The 21421-nt window shown below is 37.7% G+C and overlaps 1 protein-coding gene across 9 annotated transcripts; it reads right to left on the bottom strand.

Annotated features, from left to right (window-relative positions):
• Nucleotides 1-589: 589 nt before the first annotated feature.
• LOC111332738 (histamine H2 receptor-like) lies at nt 590-17998 on the bottom strand. 9 transcript variants are annotated; one of them, XM_088758095.1, is made up of 4 exons: nt 15757-15949; nt 15315-15514; nt 5977-6065; nt 590-2084 (listed from the first exon to the last, which is right to left on the bottom strand). In XM_088758095.1, exon 4 carries the CDS (start codon nt 1987-1989, stop codon nt 994-996), a length of 996 nt encoding a protein of 331 aa, XP_088614221.1. In that variant the 5' UTR covers nt 1990-2084; nt 5977-6065; nt 15315-15514; nt 15757-15949; the 3' UTR covers nt 590-993. The 9 variants fall into 9 exon arrangements, with proteins under 9 accessions (XP_088614221.1, XP_088614223.1, XP_088614219.1 ...); XM_088758097.1 differs by lacking the exons at nt 15315-15514; nt 15757-15949 and adding exons at nt 5376-5488; nt 14366-14443 and having other exon boundaries at nt 590-4425; XM_088758093.1 differs by lacking the exons at nt 15315-15514; nt 15757-15949 and adding exons at nt 5376-5488; nt 11593-11801 and having other exon boundaries at nt 590-4425.
• Between the last annotated feature and the right edge of the window lie 3423 nt (nt 17999-21421).

Genomic DNA, 21421 nt, shown 5'->3' with positions numbered 1-21421 from the left:
AGCAAACAACTCACAATTGAAAGCAAACTTAATCACAGTTAGAATTTGAGGTGCTCTCACAATTTAACACATTTCCCTTAATAATTTTTCTAGGAAAGGTATGGAAGCTCTTGGGAAGAACTTTGTATTAAAAATTGAGAATTAGAAGGCCAGTACCTTCTATGGCTACATCAGTCATAGCCTCCTTTGCTTAATTTTGCAGAATCAAAATTTTATTCCCATAAATTCACTTTGCAAATGGAGTGTTGAAGATACAAACAATGATTTGTTTACAATTGATGAAAGATTTAGATTAATTTAAATAATTTAATTTCAGTTTTACAGCAGCAGGATCACCGTAAGATATGGTGACATCAAAATACATGTCTGATGACTTAACAGAAATTATATTATGTACAAGAAATGATTTTTTCTGGATTCATTAGGTAAATTAACTCTACATATTTGTGGTTCAAATTTTAGAATAATTGCAAGAATATTCTGTCAGCCTGGTCTGTAACATCTGCATTGTAAACACTTTCATAAACTAACCCTAGTGCTTGCCATTGCTAAAATGCAAGCGCGCTTGCAATTTTTTTTTTTTTGTTGCGAAAATGCCCACAAAAGATGCTGAATCTCTAATCTGCATCTGTGTCACCCTTAAGCTGTGTACAGCTGCCCCCATGCTATCCAAAAAAATTTAGGAACGGCTTTGGCCTGTTCCAGGCTCACAGTAAGTGGAAACGAATGAACGATGTACTTGCTTCCCCCCCCCTCCCCCATTTTTCGCGCGTCCGCCTTTTCTCTCCCTTTCACGTGTCTTGAGCTTGGCTTAGGCTGGGTCATGTCAATTTGGAGCACACTTCTTCATGTCAGAGGCTTATCCCCTAAATTGTTCTCCTTCATCGCGTATCTTGAAAAATCACTACGTTTAGTCCCACTCCGTTGCAGACTATGTAGGGAGTAAAAGGAAACGGCTGATTCGCAAGAGTATGTTTCATTAATCCGCACGTTTTAAAGAGAAGAGGCCATTTGTTGAGACTCAGCAAATGAGTTAGTAGAAAGGCCCGTCCTTCTGTTGGAAAGCGAAGATGTGAATGTGGATCGACGATACGACCAAGTTCGTTTTCTTGAAGCACAAATAGATTTTCTGGCCCGCCGAAAATCCTGCTTGAGAAAGGTATACAGCAGTGGGTTTAGGAGACCAGTGCTAAACCTCAAAATCAATAAAATTACATCAGCCCATAATGGGATCCCTGTCTTATTGCCTAAATCGTCTTGCAACGAATTGAAAAAGTAGTTGAACCATCCTATGATGAAAACGCAAATCATCGCGCTGTAGATAACCAGTGCTTTCCGTTCCTTTTTGGCATTGCGTTGCGTGCACTGCGAAGAAATATGAGACACGTCGCGTTTTATTCGCTCGCAGTGTTTCCGTTGGGTGTAGAATATGTGGAAGTATGCCACTCCCATAATGACAAGAGGAATAACGGCTAGAACTGCCAGGCAAACGAAATCGTAGGCGATCGCGAGTTGGCTCTGACCAGGTGCTTGCTTTGGATCAGGTATGAATGAGATCTGTGAGAGTGAGGCGCAGAGCGAGGTTAACCAGACCACCAATAGAGTTACTACGCAGGTTTTCCTGGACATTACTGACGTAGTTCTCATGACTGAGAAAACTATTGTAAAATATCTCTCCAAGGTTATTAAGAGTAGGTGAAGCACGGTTGATATCGAGAGGAATCTTTGCCCCAAGTCCATAGCCACACAGATATAAAAGTTGTAATGAATGCTACAGGCGATAATAAGAGGTATTGCATACAAACCCGTTAAAATATCGGATATCGCTAGGCTTGCCAGGCAGAAGTTGGTCACCGTCTTCAGATATTGTCTGGTACACACAAGATAAACGACGAACCCGTTGATAACAATTATAAATAGTCCAATTGTGGACAGGATAACGAAGGTGGTTATGATTACAGCCGAGTCTACTTGGGAATGAACGTCCATTCCGTCTTGTGAAGTGTAATTTAAATTACTGTCGCACTGGTCTGCTTCTTTATCTCTTCTTGGGTTTCGTTCTGTTGAAGTTTTGCTTCTCGGATCTGATGGGGTGAATAGAAATTCCGAGTTAATTTTCAATTCTTTATGCTCTTTTAGTGAAATAATAGCAGTCACATCTTTGGAAAGTGTAAAAAACTATTTCCCAAATATTTATTAATTGCTGTATGCTAATTGGCCGCTCCTGGACAACATATCAATTATAAACCAATGTTAAGTGAGATCTTTCCTTTAATATTTTATCAGGTTAAACATAAATAGGAAAAATGGTGGCATTTTGTTTGCCTTTTTCATTGTACTCTCTCATGGTACCTTAATTATAGTTGGGTACTTCTATGAAATCTTATTTTCCGTAATTGCTCTCGAAAATCTTAAGAGCAAAATTGACGCAGGATATGATACTTGGCTGCGACAAACTTGTGAAACGGCGGTGCGGGGAATGAGGGGAGGGGGGTAAAGTGACGATTTTAGCTGTATACTCTGATCTACAAGTGTCCCTTTAAAATAACTTGAAAAATTCGTCGTATGAGTGGAGTGTTTACAATCGTTTTAATCTACAAAACTGAATAAAGGCAAAGATGAAAGGTCGGATGGAAATTATTTTCATGACATTATTTCACCTTCTGTTTTCGCCGCATTTTCGTCGCTTTTCTCGTTTCATTGTAAGCAACAACCAGTTAGGGTGATTACCATGAGGTTTCTACTTTGGAACCTTCCAAAACGATTAAATTTGAGCTGGTTTGAGGACTTGTACGTAGCCAGCGATTCATTAGTATGAACTTATGACTTGCTCAAAAGTTTTGGGGCAATAGTTAGAACTTTTCTGCTCGCTTTACCCAGACTAGGACTATTGCTGTTTTAGCCGCATACTTCGGGTATAAGTCGGGAACTTAATATAAATCAAATTTTGGCCAGAAAGCTCTCCGAGGACCACCCCATGCTTATTGAATCAGGGCCAAGATTTTTTCATAACCCAGTGTTTAGATTTGATGAATTGACGGCTCACAATGAGATCTTTCAAGTTTGACAAAAGGATGTACTAATGAACTTCTATCTGTTTAGGCCTGGAAAGAGAATTTGCTGGTATTGGATTTTCTGTTGGTTCTACAAGCAACTCTTACTGAGAAATTGCCACAGGTCGGCCTTACTTAACCATGAGATAATTTGGTTTTATGAACTGAGTTGATAATGTAAACTGACCACTGTAAAGAGTTTCTGAAGCTGACGTTTCGAGCGCCGGTGTTAGCCCTTCGTCGGCGTCAGCTTCAGAAACTCTTCACGGTGACTAATTAACATGATCAACTCAGTTACTAAAAACAAATTATCATGTAATACCCCCCCCCCCCCCCCTACCAACGCAGCACCACATTTTCTTTAGAAGCTTATCACTGTAATCACGAATTATAATTAATTAAAGTTCTGGATATTTGCATAGCAGTATCTTCTTTTCATGAGAGAAGGAGGCAACCAGGCAGGTGACAATTTGCACCTCTGTGGAGGACACTCATCAAGATTTTGCCGCGCACAGTTAAAAAAGAGGCTTGTGGCAAGAGCTCGTGTTTTCGAAATGATTCCTCTTTTTTCAAGTGTTTCCCGGATAAATAACAAACGGGTCTGTGTTTTCTTGTGGTACGCAATCAGATCTTTAGTCACTCTGTCTAGTACTTCAGTGGTTGTGATTCTATCAACCGCGTCTCTGGTTGGTTGGAAGGTGTAGGCTCACGTAATGTACGGATCATTTTAAGGATACAGTCTGGTTCGTTAGTGAAAAGTATTTTATTTATTTATTTAGTGTTGAGGTGGCGATGCTGTATGAACGACATAAAAAGGTGGACAGTAATGCATGGAACATATTGTACACAATTGAAATGTTAATTTATGATTCCTCTTACTGTCACTGAGGACAAAAAGTGCTCGTTTTTAATTTTGTTTTTCTCAAAAATAATTTTTACGTACTCTTTTGTTCAAAGAGTGCGGCGGTTGTAGCGATCACAGAGAAAGTAGTAATGTAACAATGCTGTTTTTTTTTCCATTAGAACTGTGCTCACTGAACTTCAATGCAAATATAAGACGCTGATATTATTTTCTCTATATTTTGGTGCAAGCAAATATTATTAATTGGCACTGAATATCTCTTGATAGTTTTACACAGATGGGATTAGGGTTTTCTCTAAATTGTGAAAGATGAAATCACTTCGTACCACTGAGACATTCACTGGAAAGACATCAGAACATTGTTCATTTGCTCTCCTTTTAAAGTCATTTTTGAGCGAAAAAAAGTCATGATTTTTCGCCTGGTGAGGCAACGGTACAGTAATGTAGTTCAAAGGTTGTTGCTTTTAACTAAAAGCTTCTAGGTTGGCCGAGGATTGGGCGTTGTTTGGTCTAAGGAGTAAGAGAGTAGTTTTGGGTTAGTTGCTTTTTACTGGTGCTTTAAAGTGTCAGGGTTTTTATTGTTTTGGTTTCTCTTTAACCTGTAAAAAAGTATTCTAAAAAAAGAAAATTGATTCTGACGCCTCTTCACCCTAAAATCGAGCTTTAAAGTTCCCGCTTCGGCCACGCCCAATGAAGGTTGACCGCGTAAGGGAAGATTGGTGATGAGTGACGTCACTCCAGGAGCGTCTCGAGCGTCGTGTTGTTACTTTGCTTGATAAACGCAGTACTTTTACAACACCTCTATCGGGCATGTTTATGTCGCCGAAAACTCTTTACCTTGCTGAAAAAAACAGTGAAATGAACCACTGGCGGGATTTGACCCGTTCTGACTTGACGTCACGATCCATTCTGAACCCAATCTATTTTTTGCCCCGACTTACGGTCGCCTTCAATGGGCGTGGCCAAAGCGGGAAGTTTAAAGCTCGACTTCAGGGTGAAGATTCGTCAGAATCCAATTTTTATTTAAGAATACTTTTTTACATGTTAAATACATACCAAAACTATAACAACCCTGTTGGCCGTATAGACACTTTAAGGATGGTCCTGGATTCGGGCAACTTGCCTTTTTTGTCAAGCGGACTACTCAGTGATATTTGGAAATGCAGGCATGCGATACATGTCTTTTCTGTGGTAATTTCGATTAGGAAAGTATCAACTTTTAACGATGGTATTGTCCATCGTCTTTATTGAAGAAATTATGGAAATTACACAAAATAGTATAAAAATGGAAAAAAATTTTATTCTCTGTTGTGACTTGGTTTTGTCTCCAAACACAAGGGATTATAGTTTATATTGAATATCTTGCTATGACCATGACTGATACTACTAAGGAAAAAGAAACCTTTGCAGCGATGATGATGAGCTGTAAACGCTGGTAAATTTATAACGTGCTTACTGACCTGAAAACGAAGGGTGCCTTTAAATGTGTTGAGTGTGTCACTGTCTTAGCGTAGTTCACTTTTCAGTGGAATAAAATCAGCGATAATGCGTTGCTGGGATCCAGAACGTATCACTGGTAATGATAAAGGTGTAAATTGTTCTTTTTTATGTGTTTTACGTTTCAAACGCATTTATCCTTTGTTATTTTAATTTAAAGGGATAAGGTCTTGAGCTTATTGACTCTTATTGATCCTTTTTGATATGTTAATGAAATGGCAGTTGGATGTGGAAAGTCTCTGTATGCTGATGTGGATCGATCTCTCCTAGTTCATACATGATTTTTCCATTTTAGTAATCGAAAAACCATCATGAAAATCAAGAGTGGAAATTAATGGGATCTTTTTTTGCGTTTCCAGCTTTTCTGCCCAACTTTTTTTTGCCAACCCTGATCGTTTTATTGAAAGAATCTACATCAGTTTGTCAATACCAAGTGTGCGCTTGCAGCGTTAACTTTAGAGCATGCTTTCAAAACAGAGCTTTCTTCTGACTCGTGAAATGTCATCCGGCAGTCTTAAATGGCTCACTACGTAGGTTAAAATGTTAAGTTATAAGCTAAGATACCTTGAGCGTAGATGCTTTACTCCGGAGTAGTGGTATGGTCTGAAATTATTGGTGGTAATGCTACAATGTGGATTCCTATCCAGTGGGATCTGCAATCATAAGAAAGGTTGACAAAATCGGATGACCGCGAAGCGGGAATCCGTTTTGTAATAACAAATATGCATGAATGTGAATTGATGGAGAGATAGTGAAGGAGACTCTACTTTTGGAAGAAAAGAAGATATAGACGTGGATATCTAACCTTTTGAAATCTATCTTGATGGGATTTGGTGCGCGGAAATCAGTTAAAATGTTGAGTTTTCGTTTTGTTGGGATGACGTGGAAGAACAATCATTTACCGCAGAGTTTTGAGTAAAAACTGCTGCTAATAAAAACATTGTTGACGTGGGGTTATACTAACATTACTGACTGGGGGAAATAATTAAAAACCGTACCATTCTAGAGCTCGCCAACACCTTTGTTTTAAATTTCTTTTTTAATGATTTTGACATTGCTTGAATTGTTTTCCAAAATAGGTCAGCATGATTCTGCATTGAAACGAACCTCTCCTAGGATCACTTTGAACTGTGTAAAGTCAAACCTCCATTTGCAGCTACCCATCCAAAACGAAAATGGCTTCTAAAGTACTTGACATTATTGCTGTTTACAAAAGGTGGTTATCAGTTATTATTGTATCGAATCTCCCAATCAGACAAATCAAAATGTGTTTATATATAGTTTACTAGTTTTGTATAGTTCACATTTTTATCCTTGAACATCAAGTTTTGGTTTCTATCTTATTTACATATTTATATTTTGATTGTGTTATATTATGTAGATGGTGTCATAACGCTTCGTGATAAAAATATCGTATCCTTCGCTAAAGGAAGTAGCATCGCCACCTTATTAGAACGACTGCGTCTTCAAAACCTTTCTTTTTACTCTTGGTGGCCGTTTGTTAAGAGGATCGATTGTAATATTACGCACAACAACTGTTTTCTTTACGAGAACGCCGCGGAAAAGGCGAGTCATGAATATTGAGCGATGTTCGTTTTCATGTCTGTGAACTGAAACCGCACGATTATTTTAAATTAACAATTCTAATTTGAATTTGTGGATTATCAGCTTTCTTTTCTCAGTTTTCTTATCATCTATCTCTTAGAGTGATTGACTGACTGGAAAATGGATAGACGGTAAATAACTTCCACTTTGACCGGCCATGAGGTCTTTTGAGAACTTATACCAACTTTTAAGCTTTCCCAAAACGTGTCTCAAGTTGTTCAAAACGAGTGACGAAACGAAACATCTGCCAGACGCGGAAAACGATTATAAATTTGTATTCACTTAGGCCCACTTAGCCGGCTACAACAGGTCCCTGCCGCCTACAATCCCTTCAACTCGATCCGGCACACCTAGCAGTGGTAACTGCCGTTTCTCTCATATGTATCTATAATTGTTAAATTATGGTGGTGTTAGTTTGGAGAGCCAAACACTGTTGCTAATTTAGTCACGACAAGTTTTTTTCATGTCTTGTTTGTTTTCATATTCCGGTTAAAGGAAGTTTCACTTGCAGTAGTTATTTTAAGTGATATAGATCAGTAAAACCCTTCAGCGACTTTGCAATTGGACGACCACCAAGTATATTATAAGTGTGCGCCTCCTTTCTTCGCAGCTGCGTGTATCAGGATATCTTAATTTCTTAAATCCTTACAATATTCAGTAGGATTTTTCAAAATCTCTTTAGTTAATAAATATTTTACAAATTACTTTTGACTGAACAGTTCAACGGCTATGAACGCTGGGTTCTTTCAATCTTTTATGTTTCGTGCAAAGTGGGTTTTTTTCGAAGTCGAATAGCCTATACAGCATGTGCGCGTACCCTGTTTACTTTTCCCAGAAATCATTTAGTTTATATTCTAGATGCAGATAAATGAATAAATGCATTTTGATGCCCTTAGATAAGCCGAGGAAAGGTGTCTTTTTCAGGAAAAACATTTTCAGAAATGTTGCATAAACTACCCTGCTTTATAGTGCCTATAACCAGTTTGGCATCCGCCTTTGAAATGCGAACCATACATTCCTTTATTTTCCCCTTCCAACATAGTTGTAGTCGTCTTCTGTATGGTTACTAAGTTAGATAAACGTCTCGATACGTAAAATCTTTCCTCAGTCTGCTAGTCTGTAGAATTTTGTTTTATTTTTACTTTTTGGCAACTTTTTGTACGATACTTTGTGTTTGAGCAATGGCAATCTGTTTCCGAAACACTTTTGTGTTTTAATTATTCTACAGACTCTGTTTACCTATTTTTCCAATGAGACATTATTTGGTTCCGTCCACTTTGGCGAGAGGAAAAAGTATTTTCCTAAAATATCAATAAAGTATATCTACATTCGTGCGTTTCACCTGTCACCAAAACAGTGTTGTTGCCACAGTATTTCTCAGAGGAAATTTAATGTTTATTTCCTAACCGCTTTCCTGAGTATCTTCATGGTCCCTGTAGAAAACTCACAAGCTAACTTTAAGAATAAAAACTAGGTGCGCTTGATAAAAAAATCGATGGTTAACAGGTTAGATGTGGTATCTATTTCGACAGAATTGTTATGTGTTTTATCATTAAATATTTATACTGCATCAGTTTAGTTTTAGGAAAAATCGTTTAGCAGAACTCAAATTGCTTGTTTGCAAATTAAATATGAGGTCCTTGAGCCGTGATAATCAGGGCTTTTTTCAAGTTTCAACAGCTTATACTAACTTACGTATATTTTTCACTATCTCATATACATGTGCGATTTCTTTTTGTATCGTAACAACTTCGCAATCCTTATCACAGTGACATAAGAAAGGCTTTTATTGCGATATATAAGCAAAAGAGAATTAAACTTATATTCAAACATGTTTGGCTGTTTGCCATGACAATAACCAGCAGGAAAAATGTAATTTTTTTTGGTTTTCTTTATTCGGCGAACGGAATTTCCTGAACAGAGGAAAGAAATCTCTCTGTGGGAGAGTAAAAGCGACTCAGGCGCCTCCGCTTTCCCCAAACCCTGCTCGCCCAATACCCTGGCTGCAATCTTTAGCAGCGATCGTTGTTTTTTTTTCTTCGCTCGCCAACGATCGTGGCTTTGCCGCTCACTGTTAGTGGTTTCGCTGCTAAAAAATAAAAACACTTTGGCACCCAGGGTACTCGCCCAAAAAGAGCAACAAGAGAAACAAAGAAACAAACGATCGGTACCCAAAATTCATGATTCACTGATCAGAGCGAGGTCCACTAATCTTAAGTGTTGAGCTGTAGGTTCTGACGCGCGTTATGGGGTAAACTCTGCAGACTCGAGGTTATGTAACAGGACAACGAAGATTTCCAACGCGAGATAACAATAATTTGATTCACACTGTTGAGATTCAATGAAGGATAAGACCCAACGGCTTTATGGGAAATGTCCAAAGTGTTGCATAATCGATGCTTTACTTTTTCCATCATATTCTGGAATCGAAGTATATGAAAACTGTTTTCTGTAAGGAAAGTGTGGATGGCTTCTATCATTTACCGCGTGCAACTATAATTGTGGTTATCATGTACTTGTGTACCCATAAAGCCAATAGGTCGTTCAATGCTATTGCTTTTAGGTGTCAGCGTTTTTTTCTAGTTGAGTGTACTCCAAAACAAGGTATCCAAGCCACAATAAAGCACAGCTACGTTTAGTTTGGTGTATCTAGGTAAAACCAGCTGTAAAAAGCGGTAGCTTTTAGCCTAAAAGTGTATCGCTCCCGGCATAATGAGAACGCCATAGAGCTTCGGCCTTTTTCATCTGTTGTTTATACTTATCCTGAATCCCATTCCATTAGTGCATATCGATTATTTGTCATAATACCATAAGGACTTACCGAAAATAACCCCACAAAGTGAGATTCATTATCTTCTCTATGCTTTTCTCCCGTCTGAGCTGGTGAAACTGGCAAAAATCAACAGGCTACTGTGATTTATGGATACCGCATTGTAAAATTTCTCGAGTAGATAGTTCTAAGGGTATACGTGTTCCTGAAGGGACATTTAGACCAGTTTATTTGAATGTCCTTGAATTTTTTTCAAATTTACCGATTCACTCACAGCTTAGAGGTTGACAATAAGTGGTCGGCGATAGGCAAGCCAGCTGACACTGACCAACCGTAGCCTGTGTTTACAGATAGGATCCCACATGGAATTGAAAATATTGCGATTAGGTAGAATCACCTCGAAAAATTTAAGATCTGTCGAACCGCGAGTTATTCGATGATTTGTGTGTAACCAGGAGAATTTGTTCGTGTTTGGCAAGAATATTTAATTTGAAAGAAATGCTAAATCGCAAAAGTTAGTGGCGTCATTTGTTCAGTAAATAAAGGAAAAGGTGAGATCCGCCTCGTATTTCCATTAAGGCTCTAAAATCAGCTTTATGGAATCGTGATATTTAAAGAGAACATTAAGCTCAGATCTTTGCGCCGAATGTTAACTTAAAAGCCAAATGATCACAGTTTTCGGTGGTCAGAAACTAAAACTAGCCATGTTTTAGGTTTGGAGAGCGATGTATGACACATCGCAAGTCCTGGTGTATGTGTAATTGTAAAACATACTTATCTCTTCAACCAACGCATAAATAAGCCTGAACTAACGAAAAATAATTATCCAAAAAAAAGTATACAAAATGCAAAAGAAAAATTAACATATGAAACAAAAGAAGCACACAATAAGACTTATTGACAAAAGCTACAAGGACGCAAAAACTTTACGAAAGGAAAAAAGAAAACCACGTCACAAACCAGACAAAGACAATTATGTACTCCAGGCGCCCACAATAAGTAACTTTACTAGCACTGTGCATGTACCGAACCTTCGGTGAATAACAGTCTAACGACCGAAATATGTCGGCCAATAAATGTTGCATTACATTTGATATGAGATCGGGATCACATAAACGTGGATTTGATTCAGTAGCTTTATATGATCAGAGAAATACACATCACTTAATTTTCGCAGTTTGTAACGGTGTAATGCACTTATATAACACTGTCGTGGTGTGTTGATGTTCTCTTTTCGGAAATTTTTTCCAGCTTATTTTTTGGCAAGATGAATCTTTGCTGGGCTTTTGTATTCTGCACTACTGAAACTGGTTACGGAAATTGAAATGTAATGGTGTATTTTCAGTTAGGAATCAACAGAAATGATGATCAAACATAGCCAGGAATATACCGATAGTGACAGATCATTCTTTATCGATGCGCACATGATGTACTATCACCGAAGAAAAAGTGTAGCAGCTTTGTAATGAAAGTCACTGTAAAATAACGATCTGAAATCGGTTTTTTTAAATGAAATTTGAAAATATATTATGCGTCAATTTTGAGACGAGTTGGCGGATCGGATTCGGATTAGCAATGCAGACGAGGCAACATTATCAAATATACTATTAGATAACAAATGCTTTGAGAAATTTTTTATAATTACTGTAAACTGCTTGTCTTTCAGGCCAGCTTGCTCCACACTTAAAGCGTATAAAGTAATATTTTCCCTAAATTTTACATCAATTCCACTTATGAGACGAAAATAAGGGAGATTTTTTTATAAATACGCATCAAAGGAATACATTTGAGAAATTTCTACTCACAGTTGCCAGGACGAAATTGCTGAGTGACAATATCTTTCTTGTGGCGGTTTAACTCATGGGCTTACTTTCTTTGATTCTTGATAGAAAGCTGGCTTTCGAGCGGAAGAAATTTTATGTAGTCATCTTATCCATTCGTCTATTTAAATTTGGTATTGAATCTATATTTATTTCTCACTCACCAGTCAAGTTCATTTCCATACGTGGGTCTGTTAACGATAAGGTCTTTTCCGTCACCTTTCAAATTTGACGGGATTGCGGTAAATTAATTACATTATTGGATCAATCAATCAATCCTTTATCAATCAATCCTTTATTTAAACACGTGACACCTAGGAGTACAGAAGTTCTCGTTAAAACGTGTACGTGTATGTACAATTAGAAATAAAACCGTTGGATATGTCAGTTTGGCATAAAGAATCTTTTTTTCCGTGAAAAGGAACAAAACTGGGAACTGCTAAATTTATATTCCATTGCGGAATTTCCAGTGACTTCTTTGTTTTATAGTCTGATATAGACAGCTTTGATTTATAGTCCGATTATGGTGGCACCGTGAATGAGGATCAGCACCGATTGGTGTGAAAAATGAGCGGTTAATTTCGCGATAAAGACAGCTTTTGCGGCGTTCTGTGATAATAACAGATGCTCTTTATAACAAGAAGTGCCTTTTTTCCCCCTTGATTTGCTTAGAAAAGATTGGCAGTTCGTAGTGAAGATGCAGTGAAAGGAAGCAGTTGGCAAGTTTCCCAAGCCGTTTGCAGTTTAGAAAATATTTATAGGACTCTTTCTTAGTAAAGACAAGGCGACAGGAAAAATGCCCTAGTCACTTTTTCCTACCTCTGAGAAACTGGTGCTCACTCTATTTTTGCATTTATCTCTTTGCAATTAAAAAAGAAAGAAATTGTGTTTATTTGGTTTTGCTGTGAAAAGAGAATGCTAATTCAATATACGTCCTAATGCTAATGCTAAATTTAGGGAAAATATTACTTTATACGGTTTAAGTGTGGAGCAAGCTGGCCTGAAAGACAAGCAGTTTACAGTAATTATAGAAAATTCCTCAAAGCATTTGTTATCTAATAGTATATTTTTATAATGTTGCCTCGTCTGCATTGCTAATTCGAATATACGTCCTAATGCTAATGCTAATTCAATATACGTCATATTAGGAAATATTTCTCCAGGGAATCTACTGAGAAATTAGTTCATGCTTTTATTAGTAGTAGACTGGATTACTGTAATAGCCTTTTGTACGGAATCCCAGAATATCAAATTATGAAATTACAACGTGTTATGAATGCGAATGTGAGACTTGTATGTCGTGCGCACAAGTTCTGTCATATTACACCTCTACTCGCTGAACCACATTGGTTACCAGTGCGCTTCAGGATACATTATAAGATACTCTTGAAACCTTTTAAAATTCTGCATAGCCTATCACCTAAATACCTTTCAGATTTAATTAGTATTCAACGGCCTTCGTCCTACCATTTGAGGCGCAACAATAATGGTCGTTTGCTGGAAAGACCAAGTGTGAAAACTAAGAAAACATTGGGTGACAGAGCTTTCCTGGTAGCTGCTCCTTTCCTATGGAATAAGCTGCCAGGGTCCGCGCGCGAAGCAACGAACTTAGAATCTTTCAAGCCATAAACTTAATAACGTCTTACCTAACCCTATTTAATTTACCGGAATGGGCGCGTGAGTTACCGGAAAGGGCGTGTTAATCATACCAGTCTTCAGTTCCGCATTAGAAAGCATTCAATGACCTTTTAAAAGCCATACAATACCAGTAATTTTTCATAAATCCTACCCTTTTTTCATATCAAAAAAAAGCTTTGTGTGCCTGTACGTGTGACATGTTATTTTTATACCCAATTATCGATATCCGTTTTCCTCATTGTTTTGATTTTGAATTAATGTTCTTTATCGGCGATACAAAGCTAGACTCGTTTACTATAGCATCGATGATTTTGGACTTAAGTCAGCGAAAAATAAAACACTTCTTCGTGTAATGTAAAATTACTTTGAAATTTATCAGTCTATTAGCCAACATATAATGCTATGTATCGGTGCTACGCCACATCTATAGAGTTCATATGCTCGTCTCTACGATCCCAGGTTAATTTAACGAGTTTGTATAGAGAAGTGTTCTTGTTTAGCACCTTCCATATTCAAATTTTTTGCTACAGTAGACCGAAGATTAACCACACTTAAGTTTTGTTTATTCATTCAAATGTTTTCCCTCTGTGGGTGGTAATTAGAGAGGGAAATTTCTGGATCGTGGTTTCTAGTTGCGTCTCAATACCGGAAGAGGCGTGTGAGTCACCTCGGTCAATTATAAGTTCCGCATTTTACATTTGGGGTACAAGGCCACAAGGCCACAAGGACAACTACCGTTAATAAAAATAACTTCCTCTCCTTCTTAGAAATTATTTTGAATTGACGTACATTAATGTTGTGTGCTCGATTATTCTTTGCTATTATCCGCTTTCCTGTTTGATCAGTCTTTACCCTGGCTCCAGAGGTTTCTCTTTTTCTCCCTGTTTACAATCCTTTCGGGCTGCGAAGCAGGGAGATTGGCCGAGCTGCGTAGCAGCTCGAAAGGATTGTAAACAGGGAGAAAAAGGAGAGAAAAAGAGAAACCTCTGGTGCCAGGGTAATCAGTCTTGGTCCCGTTCTCATAATAATGAAGTTGCTAACTTTTTGTCTCATGCAGCACTTTCTGTGACTATGTTCAAAAATGTGTGCAGCCGGATTATATGGCCGAAAGTAATCTTACTTGGTAGGTTGTTGTAGAAAACATAGTCGCCAATGAAAGGACTTTCCTTGGTCACGATTACCTGTTGAAATGTTGTAAGTTATTTGTTATCACGATAGAAAGGGAAAAATATTTTTCTATGGAAAACGGAAGGAAATACGCATCTAGGTCCTCCTGAAATTCGGAGAAATTGATTCGACCTTGAAATTCTTGAGTAACGACTAGTTAAAAACAGAACCTTCTTTTCCGGCTTTTTGTTGGATGCGCAGGCCGTTACTGTTATGCATGAGGGATCGGATTCTGGTTACGCAATATCAAAATGCCTCGCTGGAAGAGCTTAGTCCACATTTAAAAAGCAGCCAAGGATACAATGAAGAACTCTATAGTACCTTTGATAAATTTAAATTACTCTTTCATTTTGTCGCTGCAGCATAATCTCAAAAAAGAAAAGCAAAAACAACGGAATAAAATCTGATTTTATTTAGTCTTGCGCTTTGACTCAAGTTTAAATAGAAATTTTATTTTACCTTAGAAAACAGTAAATCGCCTTAGTTTAAGGTTTTTTTTTTTTTTACAGCGGACTAAGGCAGTTTGAAAAAAGTAATGAGAAGTAAGAAATTACTGTACTATGACTAAAAAATGTTGTGCTATAACTGGAAATATTTTATTATTTTGCAATCGTGGCTGCCAAGAATCAGGAACTTGTAAGGAAACTACATTCAGAAAGGGAAATCCAAATTTCCCTGGAAAAACTGACGTGAATTGAAAAGTGTACAACTTCACTCATCTTCAGTTTCTACCTTTTTGGCCACGATATAAATTGTGTTTTTTCAATAGGTGAACAGGGCAACTGTAAGATGAGGTTTTATGCAACAACTGATTTATATGTGTCTCATCTAGTGTCCTGTCTATCCTAGTCGTGATATGCTCTCTACAGCAGGATAAGCCTACACTGAAGGTGCCGTCTTACCTTATAGACTATGATTAGTTCACAAAGGATTTGTTCCAGCCATCACAATTTGTTCTTTCGACCAAGTTGCGTAACTTTGTCAAGATTACTTTTCTTTCGTCATCATCCCACAGCCTCACCGCAACACGAGAACTTGCCAGCGTGACGCAGTATACTAATTATGTATAAATGCTGATAGTTTCGAAAGAAACTGTTTGGGGCTGCGTCGGTGGGAGTAACGAAGTAATTTGGATATATCAACAAAGTTGAAGTGGTAAATTGGCCACCGTAACGATTACAAAAGCTGACGTTTCGAGCGTTAGCCCTTCGTCGGAGCGTTAGCCCTTCGCTCCGACGAAGGGCTAACGCTCGAAACGTCAGCTTTTGTAATCGTTAATTACGGTGGCCAATTTACCACTTCAACTTTGTTGATATATCCAAATTACTAATAATGTAAACTTACTGCTGAGACAATCTTAAACCTCAGGTCTGCACAGCAAACTCCACCTCATAGGCTGTAAACTAACGATTGTGGCGGAAATTTGAACTACAACATTAATGAAGTTAAATGGCGAATTACATAAGCATTTCAATTATAGAAGGTACCTCTTGCTTTTAGGGACCGTTCATTTTTTACAAGGTGGGGGGGGGCTGGTGGGATTTGGGGGGTCACCAAAAAAAAACGGCCTTAAAGGGGGGCCATCTAAAAAAAATAAGGCAAAAAGGGGGGGGGGGTCACGCAAAATATTTTAGTAATGCCTTAAGATGGGATATGTTTTACACCGAAAAAAATTTACCTGAATTGGGGGGGTTATGGAAAAAAATTAAACGACTGAGGGGGGGTCATGCAACTTTTTAATGAAAGTTCAAAAAATCCCACCAGCTCCCCCTACCTCGTAAAAAATGAACGGTCCCTTAGAGTCTCGGAGGAGCTTCAACCTCGTCATTGGTCGTCCATTTAGATTTAGATATTTTCCGTACTTGATGGCTTTGTTATTGTCACATCTGTATTCGTTTCTTGCGACTATGTTGTCAATCTAATGCGGAAAGTTATGACCAATGAGGTACTGTGTTCTAGTTTCATCCGATGTTTTATTTCTTATTATACAAAAACTGGAAGTTGGTATCAGTTGATACTTGGTTCAATTTGACTTCTTAGGTCCATTGTAATGTTGAAGGAAAATGGTTGACAGAGATGCGAGCATTGGTTTACAGAATAATTTATTAAGAGAACTGTTTATTCATCGTTATTCATTGTTACTGGGATTTTATCTCAGTATTTAACGTACAGACTGATATATACAACTATACTTAAACGTGAACTTGTAAGAAGTCTTATAAACAAAATTTTTCATATCGAATATGACCTAGCCTTCATCATCCGTTAAAACGACCTCAGGCACAGAAATGTCGACGATCTGTCTCATTATGAAACCACAGGGATGGATACTTGCCATCAAAAAGTGACATGAAGCATCTCAGCGAAATTATTTCGTTCCCTTGAATCCCCTCATGTAAGGATAGTGCACCGTCAGGCTATCTGTCTGCTCGATAATTCAAGTTGACTAAGATGTTTTCAATTTCATTAAGGCTATGATACAATTATACTCGGCTGTCAAATGTACTATCTGCGGAAATGCAGTAGATATTCTATCCGCAGTATAATCTCTGGCTAGTTAATGAAGAAAAAAGAATCCTAGGTAAGAAGTGAATTTAACAACTTCCTTTCACTGAGACATGTGGCATATTTTTGCCAAAATTGGATAAACAGGAAAGATTATTCACGTAAGTAGAAGATGAACATGTGCCAAACATTTTCCAAATCTTTACTCACAGACTCCATCAGTTTTTAGCCTTGGGTTTGGAAACAAAACAAGGGAAATGTTGGGACAATTTTTCTCTTAAAACAAAATTATGACTGTTCAAGAGATAATTTCTTGTGTTCTTTTCATAAGTTCACAATCAAAAGTCACATCAGCTGGGACTAAACGACATTTCACTTTCAAACCACTGCCGGAAATAATGAATGTGCGAGTTGACCGATATGTGCCCACGTGGTCCACAACCAGACGAGTGGGTGAGCGGGTGATAGATAAGGGTAGTAGGCGTCCCTAGCTTCTTAAATTTCACAACGTTTGCAACACAGGCCCTGATAAAAAAATCAATCTAAAGGGGATGCTCGACTATCTATTAAGAAGTTTAGATTCCTAATAATGAATGAAAAGTAGCCACTTACTGATTCCTAGCTGCACTGAGTCCTCCGTGCAGTTCGGATAGTTCGGGATCTTGAGACCAACACGAACGTGACGCGAAGATTGTATATAGTTCGCAGTTTTCTTGGTATCGTGAAATCCGTACGTGGAGGCATGTCAATTTATATATTTTAGTAGACGTTTTGTTGTGTAGTATCGCTGAGTATTTTTACGAGTTGTGCCGTATTTTGACGAGCCCGTAGGGCGAGTCAAAATACAAATAACGAGTAAAAATACTCAGCGATACTATACAACAAAACGGCTAATAAGTTATTTATTATCCAACACGCCAAACTGTTATTTCAGTGCTAGCGAATTTCGCGGATATTTATTTACGGGGAGTGCGTGACAGAAGTATGCGAAGAGGAACGGAATTGGAGCGTTGTCGTGTTGCTGTTTCTATTTTCTTCAATAAATGAAGAAATTTCCAGGTAGTCTAGCTGTTTTAATACGTTGGATTCATCTAATAAACTTGGATGTGTATTTGCCAGCCATTCTGACTTTTCTTTGTCGGAAATATGATTCAAATTGTCAGCCATTTCTTTTTTCGTAACAACAAGTCAACTCTTCGCTTGCGCGATGCGAGAAAACCTGTTTAACCGGTACTCTAGAGTACAAATACCGCGTGATATTTGTACTCGTCTATGGCGTTATTTGTACTCTACGAAGTGTAGTTGGATAATAAAGATAGATATTTTATCTAACTAGTCCCTATATTTAACTTCGAACTTGAAATCTCGTAAATGTGCACCGCTTCCTATTCTCTTGAAATAAAAAGTCTCTGTTTCGGTTTTCCACTCGTTTGTGTTACTCCGGGTATCACCTATCTCTTACAAAAAGGTGAGTATTCCTCTAGAAGTTAATCAAACAAAAGAATGACGACAATGAATTTCTACCTAGTAATAGTACTCAACTCAGGTGAGCAAATGCGTACACAGACATCTCTAAACTAAAAAGCTAAGTGAGAACAGCAAGATTGCCGACAGAAGGAAAGAGGAAAACAGAGTCTGAAGGAGTGTTTGTTTAAGTGGGTGGAAAGCGATTTTGATATAATAAGATAACGTCTTCAACAGTCTGTCGTAACGATAATGAAACCATAAACACGAAAGGGAAAGGATTGGTGCGGCTTCGCCATGTGCCGACAGCTATCTTATCTGAATTGATTTCTACCTTCAGTTGAAGGTGCGTCTCACTGAAAGGATTGTATATTGTGAAACCGAGGTGTTTATTAATATCAATAGCTTTTTATCCTCATTTAAATTCGACTAATTTCTCTTTGTTTTGCTGTAGTTTATATATCTTCATCCTGATATTTCTTTGAAACCAACTATGGCCAAGTAAACTATTGATTCTTTAGTCTTGACCGGGTATTTCTTTTCTTCTTTGGTCTCTGCCAATTTTTTGTCGTTCCGGGTTTAAATTGTGGATACACTGTCCTGAAAATTGTGATCCTGTTTGCATGCCCTGTGCTCTTAGGGAAAAACACCAGTAGGTGTAGGTGTTTTCCTCATGTCTCTTGATTAACGGTTAGAGGTCATAGAAATGGTAGCTCGATGATAGGTAATTAACAGTTTAGGTCACTGCTCAACAAGTCTTGCAACTAGTCACACAATCGAAAGTTACTTTACGTAAAGTTATCTCGAACTTTGGTTAGCTTTATTTAACTTAGGAAGTGACGAGATTACAGACTGAAACATTTCCTTACTTTGAAGATGAGTATTTGTACTTATTCAGAGGTTGTAAGATGTAAGAATAAAACTGCGACAACTAAAACGTTTGTAATCTTATCTTCTAGCTTCACAGGCACCTCCTTCATAGTGACCTCCGAACTCAGCCGATAAATATGATTATCGGATGGTCATCTAACATGGCCTGTCCCATTTCGGAAACGCATTAAAAGTGATACGCGAGTAACCTGATCAGAAAAACAAACATAAATTTGACTGATGTACTAATCAGTTGTCACTTACAGGCACAAACCTAACGCACATGGCCGCTATTCCTCCAACCAAACGACTTACAGCATTGAACAACTCTCTCGTATTTCAAATATCTTTACGATTTTTTGGTTTTAATTCAAAGAAGTATTTCCGTTAAGTTTTCCTTCAAGTTATGAAAAACTTCACTCGAAGGGCCTTGAATCACCGAGGACAAACATGAAAAAATTGCGAGCATCTTGTTCTCCTACTAACTGTGATTTGATTAGTTAGAAAGAAAGAACACTTTCCTTTTTTTTTCTAAAAAACGCTAGAGTCTCATGTGTCTTGCAGTCTGTTACAACTGCCTTTTGGTTGATGAACTATAACAATTAAAATTACAGGGAGCTCGAGATTTTTTCGCGTCTTTTAATTTCTAACAAATATGAATCCCTCTTTTCATTCATTCATAAAGAGACGCGTCCAAAATATCATGTTGCATTAATTAGTATTTTTCTATTCAGAAAAACCATGCTTTCAGCAACGTCTTAGAAACGAAACAGCGCATCCCATCCTTGGTTTAATCATCGTTCGAGCAGAGAATTTTATTTTTGATGCGCAAAAAAAAAAAGCTTTGCACCTCATGGCGGTTTCAGCTTAAAATTGAGGAAGTAATGTTTAAGCACCTTCTAGTGTCGTGAGAGTTAACATCCTGTAGAATATTTCCTGCCGGCCATTTGTAGTTGCGAAGTAAATTTTGGTCGTTCGATTCAAGGTGGCCCTCTTTGCTTTCCTTTCCGAGCGCTGCTTTTGTTGTTAACTGAAATTTTGTGGTTGAAAAGGGGTGTACGTCATTCAACGCTTGAGGGTTACTAATTTTTATAACGTTATTCTCAGTAATGTACAAGAGTTAAATTAATTAATGACCTTTAATTTTTATCCTGGCTCCAAATTAAACTTCTGTGATTTTTTTTTTACTTATTTTGGACACAATTCAGTGCTCAAAGCGAATGAAACCAAATATTATGATCTTAACGACAAGTCGAATACTTTGCCAAGTCTGAGCCGTTTACCTTAAATATTATATTTCCCGTCACTGTAGATGATCTAATTAGAATTCGGATGCGGCGTTTACTGGATTTGTTAATGGTAGTTTTAATATACCTTCTCAAGGATAAAGTACAATACCCAAAATACTGTTCTTTTTTTTTAATCACATAATTTTATTTCTAAGTGTTGTTTACAATTCAATTTCATCTTCCCTTATACGGCTGAAAGGAAGTTCACGGTCGGCTTTGGTAAAGTCAGCCTTTGATCCCAACCCAGCCCACCGATATCATGATAGAGATAAATTTTCAATCCATTTGTTTTTGTTGTTTTAATTTTAACGTGTCTTACTATAGAGCATTCGATTTGTTAATCAATCTTGGCTACAAATGGCGAAAAAACGAAACATTCATCCTCTAGTTTCAGCGTTTAAATCTTTGCAGTGAGCATTTGAAACTTTCTACCGTTTTTAAAGAAGAAAAACTGATATTTTCAAGACAGTCTTTTAGAGTAGGAAGGGTTAAAGAAAACCGACTTATGGCTTATCATAAGAGGGTGATCACTTTTGCTTGCAATCTGATATTTTTAAGGTTTTTCATAAGAGGAGAACGGAGAGCTGTGCCAAAATCCACACACACCCTGATTTCAAAATGAGCCCTTATTTGGTGCACGCTTGGCCTTTCCGGTCATACGTTGCCGCTCCTTTTCCGTCATCATTCAACATGGCGATTTGAGAGGGAGAATACAGACGGACAGGATGTAAAGATTTATCGCCTCTTGAATTTATCAAAAAGTCGTAGCTTATTCTCAACAGACACAATGTGTTGTGTTTGGACTCTCTTGGACTTTCATTATCATACATTGGGATAACGAAAGTAGGAATGTGTTTGTTTCTTTTCTTAGGAAGTTTTGT

This window comes from Stylophora pistillata, chromosome 4, assembly GCF_964205215.1.
Source record: "Stylophora pistillata chromosome 4, jaStyPist1.2, whole genome shotgun sequence".
Taxonomy (NCBI): domain Eukaryota; kingdom Metazoa; phylum Cnidaria; class Anthozoa; order Scleractinia; family Pocilloporidae; genus Stylophora; species Stylophora pistillata.
Note: the sequence above shows the minus strand (reverse complement) of the source record. Positions and strands in the feature narration are given on the sequence as shown.

Coding starts and splice junctions, on each gene's coding strand:
- LOC111332738 (XM_022938155.2), bottom strand. CDS start 1,989: ATGGACGTTCATTCCCAAGTAGACTCGGCTGTAATCATAACCACCTTC.